The 11,922-nt window shown below is 30.3% G+C and overlaps 2 protein-coding genes and 1 non-coding gene across 3 annotated transcripts; 1 reads left to right on the top strand and 2 right to left on the bottom strand.

Annotated features, from left to right (window-relative positions):
• Nucleotides 1-1,005: 1,005 nt before the first annotated feature.
• On the top strand, nt 1,006-1,077 carry Trnad-guc (transfer RNA aspartic acid (anticodon GUC)). Its single transcript has one exon. It is a non-coding gene; the product is annotated as a tRNA-Asp (tRNA).
• Nucleotides 1,078-3,094: 2,017 nt separating this feature from the next.
• LOC109599523 (uncharacterized) lies at nt 3,095-6,507 on the bottom strand. The gene is made up of 5 exons (XM_020015531.2): nt 6,246-6,507; nt 5,964-6,140; nt 3,705-3,782; nt 3,404-3,653; nt 3,095-3,355 (listed from the first exon to the last, which is right to left on the bottom strand). Exons 1-5 carry the CDS (start codon nt 6,505-6,507, stop codon nt 3,124-3,126), a joined length of 999 nt encoding a protein of 332 aa, XP_019871090.1. The 3' UTR covers nt 3,095-3,123.
• A 108-nt stretch (nt 6,508-6,615) lies between these two features.
• On the bottom strand, nt 6,616-11,344 carry LOC109607478 (general vesicular transport factor p115). The gene is made up of 10 exons (XM_020023956.2): nt 11,187-11,344; nt 10,964-11,078; nt 10,167-10,435; nt 9,688-10,113; nt 9,473-9,629; nt 9,063-9,408; nt 8,775-9,012; nt 7,712-7,982; nt 7,495-7,658; nt 6,616-7,081 (listed from the first exon to the last, which is right to left on the bottom strand). Exons 1-10 carry the CDS (start codon nt 11,262-11,264, stop codon nt 6,704-6,706), a joined length of 2,442 nt encoding a protein of 813 aa, XP_019879515.1. The 5' UTR covers nt 11,265-11,344; the 3' UTR covers nt 6,616-6,703.
• Between the last annotated feature and the right edge of the window lie 578 nt (nt 11,345-11,922).

Genomic DNA, 11,922 nt, shown 5'->3' on the forward strand with positions numbered 1-11,922 from the left:
GAAATAAAAATTTTTACAAAGTGTGTAATGACACCAACCCAATTGAAATCCTCATCGAAAAAGAATTGTATTTCATCAATACATACCCATCCTGGTTAAGACAACAGAAACAACAATATCAATTAGAAGAGAAATAATTAATGAAAGATCTGCTTGACATTTAATATTGCTACTATCTTTATAATTGAATATTATTGCCACACTTTAGATATAAAATAAATGTTTATTCTTATTTTATTGTCCGAACTAATTTGCATAAGAAATATGATACCTCTAAGTATCTGTTTAAGTTTGGAATATATATTTAATTTATTATATAAAGTTAAAATTATATATTTTATATAAGTTAAAATATGAAATTAATATTAATTCGATACTTGCACTCTTATTACATTGGCCACATCCGTATGAACATTTTATATGTATATGACAATTACTTTTCAAAATTTGTTTTAGAAAATAAAATTTAAATAAATTTATAATAATTATGTCATAAGTTTTAATTATAATAATTAATTTCTGTTGTATATTTTCTAAATATTATTTATATTAATTAATATTTAATATTTTTTATAAAAAACATTCTGATATGAATTTATATCATTTTAATTGTTTAATTAAAATAAAATAAATTAATTAAAATATATTTTATCAACTCTTAATCACGACACTGTTTCTATGGAAATAATTAGGCAAATAGATAAAACAAATAAAGAATCAATTTTTACTGTGTATTTTATTTGTTAGATTTACTAGTAGACTAGAAACCCATAATTTTTGAGTTATATTGTGCAGGAGAAGAGAGTTTTGAGGAGCGTCGAATAGAACTTAAAATTTATATATTTTTAAATAATATGCAACTTCAATTTTTTCAAATTTGTAAATATTGTTTAAGTATATACATGTAACGCTAATTAATTTTATTCGTCACTCAAATTTTATGTAAAGCTTAAAAATAATAATACCCGTTTCAAGTGATAGGTTTAAATTTTACCTTTCAATAAGTCCTCGGTAGTATAGTGGTCAGTATCCCCGCCTGTCACGCGGGAGACCGGGGTTCGATTCCCCGCCGGGGAGGAATACTTTTTAAAACTTTTTATTTCTAAGAAATAAAAATTATAATCAATTTTATCATAAATCGGATGGTGTTCTTAAAAAATTATTATTAACTAATAAGTTTATGTTTTCTATTCATTTGACCATACTTTATATTAAAACATTATTAAAATTACAAAAATTTTGAAATGTTTTAATTTATAGTAGTTTACTCTTTTAAGTTTAACCTATGCATAGTATACTGATTATTCATTATTCTGTTTCAAAAACTCCAAGAAATTGGAAGATGCTTAAAATTGCATGCTTTAATGTTAAAAAAAAGTATATATAGTAATAAATAATAAATAAAAATATATACGTCTATAAATATCATATTTAACAAACATACATTTGTATTTAAAGTTAATTTGGTTTTATAATTTAAATAATTAAATTTTCAAAGCATGTAATAAGATAAATCGACACTTTTTTCAAAATATTTGTATTCTTTTAGTATTATATTTTTATATTTGGACAATGCAAATAACAATACAGATATATAATAAAATATATCTAATTTTAATTTCTGCTTATTAAAAATTCTAATTATTTATTTAAATTAAAAAATAAATTAAAAACACTGTGTGGCGCAATATATATTAACATGTACCCATGTATGCTACAAATATATTCCTACCTATATATTGTATTTTTAGTGTCTGTACGTTATATTACTCTCTATAAATATCACTAAACAGATATTTATCTTTAAATTGACATTAAATCTTTAAATATTTAAAAAAAAAAATGTATTTTTATTATTTCTACTAATTAGTCTATAAATACATCATTCACATTCCAAAGTACCCGATTTACAAACTAGTGAACCATTTAATACCGTATCTCAACTAGAGAGAGCAAAAACAAACACAAACACAAAACGAAATGTCCCACAGTACGACCTCCCGAGATTTTCAAACAAAGTTTTCTCTCCTTGTTTCAATAGTCGTTGGATCTCGCTGTCTTTGTTCATTGTCTTGGCGGCCTCCATTCCACTTCCATGGACATTCTGCCACTGCACTAGTACCATAGTCGTACCTTAGTTTATCTGACTGATTATATATAATATTCTACTGAGATTATCATTTTATAGATAAAAAAAGAACGGGTAACTAATAGATTTATTGAGAAAACGTATAGTTTGCCTGTATTTGTAACTTTTTGCAAAACTTCAAAAATCATAAATGTAAAATTGACTTTTAGATATAATGGGAAGTGGTAATTACTATTTTTTAACATCACTTTTCTATATACTTTTAGAACTATTTTTACGAAGGTGTAAGATTGGTCTTGGGCATTAGATTTTAAGTGCACCACGCCCACACAAAATTTATCTATCTCCTAATCGCCTATTCAAATGGCTCAGCTACTCAGATGCATTATAAGATCTGTCATCCGTTAAAACATTTTTTATGGCTGTTTAGTAGTTCTATAATGAATAAAATGCGGCTGTATTTTTATTTTACTAAACAAAGATGAACTATATTCAAGATAAAACTAAGAATATCTATTATATATAAAAATATTTAAAAATGATAAAATGCACAGTCTGCGTTCTGATCGTTAAAACTAAAATAAAATTTTTTTCAAGTCACACACCAAGTACCATTCGATGTATTAACTTACAGAAGAAAAAACATTAATAAACCGTAATAAAATGTGACGAAGGCAAGCAAAGAAAGTGGAATCAGTTGTGAAAACCGACACGTTCTAATTATGCATACCTGCACCGACTCCCAAATGAGATTATTTATAATTCGATTCGGTAGTTTTTAAATTACTCATTTTAATTGGCTCATGTCGTAAAAGCAATATGGCAGGCCAATGCGGCTACCCGTTCACAACGTTTATTCCACGTTTCTTGTCTTTCTTTCTTTATTCTTTAATTATTTCTTGGACCGTTCTTTCGTCACGCGTTTTGTTTACTTCTTATTACGATCGTCTTGAATTGCGGTATGCTGCTTCCATTATAATTATTCTAGTAAAAAACAACTTATAAGAGTAGAATATATTTGTATAAAATGTATATTAAAATATATAGGATATATTTTCTAGAGTGTCTGAATATATGTCGGAAGCAGATGTTTTCTTTGATATCTCAATGTTTGGATAAATAACACTTATTGGTGGACAAGTTTTCTTATATTTTTTCTGGTTGAACATGTCGAAAAGTTCCTCATCAAATTTGTCTTCCTTCGACTTCTTCCGTTTCATAATAATACAATTATAATCTTCCTTAAAATTCTGAAACGACTCGAACCTGAAAATACTGATCACTTAATTGAATCAAATGTCATCACATAAATACCAATCTTTACTGATGAGTGGCAAACTGGCAGCTCCTGACTTTATGACTTGACTCATAATTTTATGGTGGATAAATTTAAATTGAATATAATTTTGATACCATTGAGAATCGTAAAAGTTCACATCCGGTTCCGTTAGAGTGCTGTGTTTAAAAATATGTTCTGGATGTTGATCGAACACGTCTTCCTCCGGATGGTAGGATTCTTCCTGTATACTTTCTTCCGGGGGCAATTTGAATATTCTAGATTTACCTAGAAATATGATTGTAAGATAAAAGATATAACAAGAGATAAAATACTTACCAATACCCATTTCCTCATCTAAATCTCTATAAAAGAGATGTTCTTGTAATAAGGTCGATTCAGTGTCTGCCGACACACCTACGGAAAATATTAACAACGTAATTTTACGCCAATATAGTATGAGTAAGTTAAGTGGAATTTGCAAAAAAATATTTGTATATATGTATGTACAGATTATTATTTATACATACGTAATTAAAGACAAAATGTGTGTAAATAAAAAGTGTACGATATAAATGTTTTGCTGTGTTAAGGAGTGCCTGGTAATTTGACTAACGGCCAGTTTCATAATTTAACAGCTTTAATTATCTTAGATAAGTACCATTGTTCAATCAATTCCATCCATGGTAATTAAAGAAAACTCAATCTTGTTATGAAAGCAGTCGTAAATATTTTATGTATATTCTCTTGGGACATATACATAATAAACTGAATATTTTCTCTATACATATCGTATATCCTTGCAATAAAATAATATGCAGAAAATTGTATGTTGATCTATTTGATTTATCATAAAATAACTACTAAAACGATACTTTATTAAACGTGTTGACCGGGAAAGCTAAATGGGACATTCCACACCACATTTAATATAATTTTGATTTTTATTAACGTGTCTTCTGTAAAAAAGCATTTAATGTTCCAGCTGAAGTGTTTATAAGATATGCATAATTTCTACTTTCTTCTTCTACATTTTGAAAATGAGGTAATCTAATTGGTTCAACATGGAGTTGTTGAAAAAAATTGCTCAAAATGATTCTTAAAATAGAAAAATAATTGTCCAATTCGGTGTTAATATTTGATGTTTTAAGTGCAAAATAAATGCAATATGGTGAAGTAACTACACAGTGATCTGACAAATCAAAATTCTGTAGTTGGAATAAAGGAAACTAGAAACTCTGTAACCAATAATATTTGAATTTTTTTATAAAAAAACAAACATAAAAAAAATTCTGTAATACATTTATTATATACAGTGCTATAAGAAACTAACGCACCACAACAATAATTATTGATCACTGTTAAAATTAATAATTATTTTTTTTTTAATGGGAGACAAAGGTATAAACTAAAACAATGGAAAATTAATAAAACTCTATTTTTGTATATATTAATAAATTTTATTTAATATATTATTATACCTTTATTTCTAATTACAGCCTCATATTCGAAATCGTTTGATCCAGATTGTTCCAAATATAGGCAATCTTTTCCCCGAAGGTAACCAGGTCATAGTACCAGTTCCAACGGAATCAAAATAATTTTGGACCACATGAGCAATGTATGGTCTAGCATTATTCTGCAAAAGTAAAAAATTTGGTCCAATATAAGGAGCTTATGGCACGACATATTTTTTCAGAATGTCCAAAATGTAACGCTTAACATTAAAATTGACATTGTTTAGCACAACTAAGTCGATAAATGCTGTTATAGAAATGCCTCCCCAAACCATAATTGAGCGTCCGTCTTTTAAGGTGATACTTAGAAAGTTAGTTATATTGGGCATATCTCTCCTTTGGCCGTCGAAACTCACGAACCCATGTGTACAAAAAAATTAGATCTACAAAATTTGTTCCCCATCCCCTTCAACTAATTTGACCTGTTTCTTAATAAAATTTAGCCGAGGTCTATGATGATCCACGTTTAATGTGAGGTATTGAGCAGGAACACGAGGTTGTCGAAATGATTCAATATATATTGGACCACCTTCTATATTTTTTTAAACGCGGCTGTAACATTCTGGTGGTTACAAAAGATTGTTTTAAAGTTGAAAACCTCAATAAAAAACGATTTTAGGCAGGAGTTGTAGCACGTTGTCTGCCAGGTCCTGGTCTTCTAGTGTGATGTAATGTACAAGACACACCAAACCTTTTGACTGATAGCATAATTTGTAGACTGACGTGGCATATTGACAGTACAGGAAAATTAAGTCGAAAATAAGATTGTTAATTCAATTTTAAAGAAACGATTAACCTATTTTTAAATGGGCTGTTTTTATATGTTTCAAATTTAATAGAAGTAGTTTGCTGTTTACTTTGATAGGCTTATTTATTTTAAAAATGATATTATAATATTATATATATATAATATATTATAATATTATATATATATAATATTTGATGAAAATAAATCTGAGCACCATCTATGAGTGAAGTGTACGTACTGAATTAAATATATCACAGAATATGTACAGAGTGAATATTTTAACTTCTAACCGATAGATGGACTGAATGAAATTAATTATTTAAAATTATTTACCAATCCATGGATTTCCATTTAGATCTACGGCAGTTAACAGTCCAGAAGGTTTATTATCCACAAATTGACAATTAAGTATTATACCGTTAGCAAATCTGTAGCTTCCTTTGCCTTGATATTTGTTCTTTGAAATGGTTCCCATATATTTAACTCCGCTCGGATAATATATCATTATTTCTGCAATAATTCAAAAAAAAAAAAAAACATTTAATTCTTTGAATTTGTAAATGCCTCTTTTTTGTATTAATTTATTGATTATAGTGTATAATATATTCGATGTACCTGAATTTTCGACAATTTTATCATTGTACCATTTTCCAACATAAACATGCCCATCCTTGGTGGTATAAGTACCAGATCCTTCTCTCCAAACTAAACCGCTAATATGAGCACAATAATCTCCTTCATATAAATCGCCGTTAGGAAATGCAAACTTTCCGGAACCGTTAATAAATTCTTCTTTTGGTTCTGTAATACGTTTACTGCTCTGTGTTTTCCAGGACGAACTGCCGCCTTTGCTTAATTTTCCTTTACTCTTGGACATTATTTATTTTTTATGTATATGACATTTGTTTTTGACACATATATTTCAATGGACAAATGGTTAATATATTACACATATTGTTGGCATAGGTTAAAATAAAAAACAAAGTAATTGTTTGCAAATAAATAACACTTTTATTAATTATAAAATATAGGCGTATAATTACATAAAAAAAAATTGCACTTAAAAATAATGACTAATCATTGTCCGAGTCCCCGGAATTGTTATCCGAATCCTCGATATCTTCACCCAGTTCCTTCAATCTACACTTGAAACTTTTCAGTTTTACGTCCTGATCAGTCAGCACTTCCAAAAGATCATCTTGGTCTTTCCTTAGCCGCTCCAATTCGCTTTCCTTCTCGACATTTTCCGCCTCCAGTTTCGCAATTTTTTCCAATAAACCAGGATCAGGTTGAACGGGAGGAGGCGGTGCTTCTATCACGTAATTTTGTAGTGGTGCCACTACTGGTTCTACGTTGCTCGTAATACTTGCTCCGGCAGACAACTGAGCTTTTAAAAGAGTGTTTTGATCCGCCAGTTGTGAATTTGATTGTTGCACCTCTTCTAATTGTGTCTGAAAATTATATTCTTTTATTTGTTTTGTATGTTTATCATTAAGGGGGAATTCTGGTCTAGAATTTCGAAAATATCAATTTGTTTTCTCATTTTGAAAGTTTAGACTTGTATGTGGCATGATTAATAGATTTATTTCAAATTTTGTTACAATTTTATTATATAATATTCTATTGCTCTTTCTCTATCAAAATATTTCTTTAGAATTTAAAAAATTAATAATTAAAAAAAAGAAATTGGAAAATCTCTTTTATACAGAGATGAATGTCGCAATAATCATTCCTACTAAATAAGTAATTTTTTTATAATCTTATTTTAGATTTTGCGTAATCAAAATATTTTTTTTACTTAAGAAGACACGACAAAACGCCGAAAATTTATGACTTCAGACCAGAATAAGGAGTGGTTTGTTACCTCTAAGGTTTTATTTTCTCGTTTCAAGGTGTTGATTTCTTTTTGGAGATCTTGTAGTTTCTTGTCTTGACTTCTGATTAGTTCTTTGTATTGTAGAAGGAGAGCGTTTTCATGTTCACTAAGACTCAATTCCGAAAATCCATTTGACAAATCTCTTTGCACACCTGAAATAACAACTCATTGTTCTATCAAATAGAGAAACTTTTTAAACACTTACCGAGTGCTTGTATAATAACGCCTTCGTGTGCCTTGAACAATTTACAGAATTCAAATTCCAACAACAACTCACTGGAATGTTTAGCTTTGATTTGAGGTTGTTTTGCAGCCTTAGCATAAACCTCGTGTCTAGAGATCTCCCCTAATTTGTTGCAGTACGTTTCGATACCCACTCGTTTCTCAATCAACTGAGACAGATTCGTTTTCGAGTAATTCTGCACGGAATTGTCGTTGAACGCCACACACAAACCCATTATAAAAGCACAGAGACCCTGCAATAAATACATGTTGTAGTAAGGACGAACAAATTAAAAAACATTTATACTACTATTGATTCAATAATTAACAAAAGAAATTATATTGATGCTTACAGTATATATTGGTATACCTTATAGTAACTCGAACCATAACTTGCCAAAAAAACTTATTAAATCAATTAGAAAATGATGATTATATTGAGTAGCCAAATAGTGGTGTTTGTTGGTTATATATCAGAATTGAAGAGGTATGATAAAATTATTAATAAAAGAGGTCCCGAAAAAAAATAGGAAAATATTATAGTTTCAATAACATTTTACCAATTAAAGGTACATTTAAGACTTTTCATCTTTCATCTTGAGAATATTTGCTACATTTTTTATTATATTTTTACTGAATATATTATAATAAAATGACGGTAACACGTTAAACATTGAAAAGGGTTTTTGATCAACATCTTATACATCAACCATTAAAAACAATAATGACCAACGCATAAAATTGACAAATGTTATTTTTTTGTTGCCTGTCCAAGTTCTTTTAAAGATTTTTTGGAAAAAATTTAAATAGAATTCACTCCAAATATTGGAAATTAAAGATTATATGATACTAGACATAAATTAAAAAAAATAATAACTGTGTTAGCTCTAACGGTTAGTTAAGGAAATAAAATTATGAATTTCTTAATAATACAGTAGGGAAATGATAACTTTGAAAGACTTTTTTCTTTGTAGACACATCGATTTTTTCAATAGGTAAATGTATCGAAAATGGAAAGGAAAAAAGGGCAGAATAATCATAATTACTTGAAGAAGCTCTTCGTTATTGTCATATTCACTCGCTGAAGTTTGGGCTGTTAAAAACGCCATGGCACCGGGAACATTCAGGAAAACATTGACCGCTGGAGGACAATGTGCCATCCACATCGCCAGCAGCATCAACATTCCAATTTTTGACTGAAGTTTAGATGTGTGCTGAAGATAAACGGCGCATTGGTGTAAAAGACTCACAGGTTGTGCTCCCAAATTCGTCGCCAATAAAACCCTGTAATCAACCGATATCAAAATGTTATTAAGCCAAAAAAATTTACGTACCTTAAAAGTTGCTCTTTTTGCGCCGGATTCTCGATTAGTGTGTGCGAAAGCGCGACCGCCGAAAACCAGTTGCTCAAAGAATCCGGACTGAATATCCCACTGCACAGTAACTGTCCGGTTGTTAGGGTCGTGGTTCCTGCGGTGCTGGGCAACAAAGTTTGCACAACCTGCTCCTGGCCTATTTCGTTTTTGAACAGAAAACATTCGAAGCAGTAGAGAACGGCGCAACGCAGCTGGAAGGGCTGTTTCTCGTTCACCATTGACATGAGCAGCACCACTATGGCGGGTCGGGGTGGATTCGACGGCGCCATCACATTCGCAAAATATTCTTGGTTGGTTAAGTTTCCTAATATAATGCACCAATGATTTATAAACAGGAATTCTTTAAAAAAATAAAATGGAAATAATACCTCTAATAACTTCACCAACAGTATTAATGGTTTCAGTTAAAATATCCGCTGGTACCCCACTAGCCATTAAAATGCCACTAAGTGCCTCCAGCAAATTAGTGTTCCTCATAGTTTTCTGACATGCAGTGATTATTTGTACCGGATTATTTGGCGACACCTACGATTGTTATAAACTGTTGTAACTTAGTAATTAAATAGTAATTAAAACATTTTACCAGAGTTCTGACAAGTTGCAAGACACAGTGCATGTTAGAAGCTTTTTGTGGACTCCAACCAATGTCTTCAATGTTGCTTGGCAGGACAAACATTGGTGACAATTTCTGAATATATGAACCTTCTTTGAAGAAGTTGATGTTGCTTGTATTATTTTTTAGCAGATTTAACATAAGCAACAGACAATCTTCCACTACAATTCCTCCATCTGTATAACCCTCGTCCTTTATGACGTCAAAAAGTCGGTCAAAGGCGTTTTCGAACGCGACGATCTTTTGGATGTTGGCATTAGATTTGGTCAGGTTAATTAAAAGGAGTAGCGCGTCGTTTCGTATAATTTCCCTACTTTCTAGCAGCAAATCCATGAGTTTTGACACGCCCATAGGACTCACCAGGATGATGTCTTGAATTTCCTTTGGCTTGTTGGCCTGTTAAAAAATAAACTTTAGGTAAGTACTAATATTACAAATAAATATAGTACCAAAAGTGATGTTAATAATTTAACAGCAGGCCATCTGACTCTAAAATCATACTCTTCCAAGAATCCAAGGACAAGACTGACATTATCGGGATTTTTCAGAAACATTTCGGTAAACTGTTCGCCAACGTTTACGTTCATGTTAATGTTTGTTTCACCCTCCTCTTCGAACACCTCTTTTGATGTTATGTTGCACAACGTGTCCAAACAGTATCCGATTATCTCGCAATCGGTCCTGTCCAGTTCCAATACTTGGCGCAGGACATCCATTCCTAAAATGTTTATTTTTAAAATCATGATCATCCATATAGGCATATAAAGAAAACAATAATTTATATGATTTTGTTTAAATTATATAGAACAATTGTAATTATTAATTTATTTAGAGAATGTACAATATTGCATAAAAACATTATATTCTGTATCACAGTTCTCTCTCTCTCCCAAAGTCTGAATTTTAAACAAGATTCCTGTATCACTTTATTTTCTTAATAATTTCCTAATCTGGTTGTACTTCCTTAAATTTGAAACAAATTGTTGTCCAGATTATACATACCTATAAAATTAAGGGGTTTGTATTAAATGTAAATTTTGCAAATTATTCAAATTGAATGTATTATGAGATTTTAACTCAGTTTTTGGTATAATCACGAGACATTAATTCAAAAAGAAACAATTTTTACACATCTACCATTACCTCTTAATAACTAATAGACTAGTTTGAATGCAAACTAATCTAGTTATTTAGAGTATTGCCATCATTTACAATAACAAAATAGCACAGCTAATAGTATATTTACCTTGTGCTCCAACTTCGAGCCTGTATTTCTTGGACAAAGCCTTAAGTGCTCTGCAAGCATCTCGCCTATCTTCCAGTAACGTGGATGTACTAACTCTACTGACCAACCGTTCCACCTAAAACCATCGAATACTTGAAAAATGGGCCAATAAACAAAAATTGGGGCACTTGTTTTGAGGTTAGATATGTTTTGACAGCTGTTTCTAAAATAGCGGTCGACTCACCGTTTCAGGGCCGGTCGGTTGAGTACCGGGTGTCGGTGCCCCCAACACAGTTTTCAATCCGCTGCGAAAATACTCCATTGTTGTACACTTTTCGTTTATTGATTCTATTTCACTTCATTTTTGACAAGTTGACAATTACACACGTCACTACTTTAAATAAAGGGAATTTAGCAACGGATCGTTTATGATCTACACATTTTGTGGGCGGAAAAGGAACATATGTTAAATTAATATGATGTATATGACAAATTAATTAACAATTTTATGCTTATTTAAGCAGTAATTAGAGTGGAAAAGAGCATGATAAACTTTCCAATTGGTTCAAATATACAACAATAATAAAATGGTAATTATCATTTTACCTTTCTTTTACCACATAATAAGAATACATTCCGTAATAACCGGAAAATCCTTAGATATTCCCCTAAATAATATGTGATTCAGATATTATAGCTTCCTGATATCTACAAGAAATACTAAAAAACGAGACACAAAGATGGCGACAGTATTCTGTGATTTACACATTTCTTTGCTAGTTTTTCCACAATTCAAAACTAGCAATGTTAAAAATTTCTTCAATTCAAATCTATAAACTGATAGACCTTGATAAATCATCATTACTCGATTTATACAGAGGTGACTAGAGAATTGCCACAAATTTTAAAAATAGGATTTCTTTAAAGGCACATATTAGTTTTATTTGGTTGATGAAAGAAATAGCACATTCAAATATATG

This window comes from Aethina tumida, chromosome 1 (assembly GCF_024364675.1).
Source record: "Aethina tumida isolate Nest 87 chromosome 1, icAetTumi1.1, whole genome shotgun sequence".
In the NCBI taxonomy this organism is placed as follows: domain Eukaryota; kingdom Metazoa; phylum Arthropoda; class Insecta; order Coleoptera; family Nitidulidae; genus Aethina; species Aethina tumida.

Coding starts and splice junctions, on each gene's coding strand:
- LOC109599523 (XM_020015531.2), bottom strand. CDS start 6,507: ATGTCCAAGAGTAAAGGAAAATTAAGCAAAGGCGGCAGTTCGTCCTGG. Junction 3,783..5,963: donor AAATGGAAATCCATGGATTG/GTAAATAATTTT, acceptor TATTTTCCGTAG/GTGTGTCGGCAGACACTGAA. Junction 3,654..3,704: donor AGATGAGGAAATGGGTATTG/GTAAGTATTTTA, acceptor TCATATTTCTAG/GTAAATCTAGAATATTCAAA.
- LOC109607478 (XM_020023956.2), bottom strand. CDS start 11,264: ATGGAGTATTTTCGCAGCGGATTGAAAACTGTGTTGGGGGCACCGACA. Junction 9,409..9,472: donor TGTTGGTGAAGTTATTAGAG/GTATTATTTCCA, acceptor GCATTATATTAG/GAAACTTAACCAACCAAGAA. Junction 7,983..8,774: donor ATAACGAAGAGCTTCTTCAA/GTAATTATGATT, acceptor TATTTATTGCAG/GGTCTCTGTGCTTTTATAAT.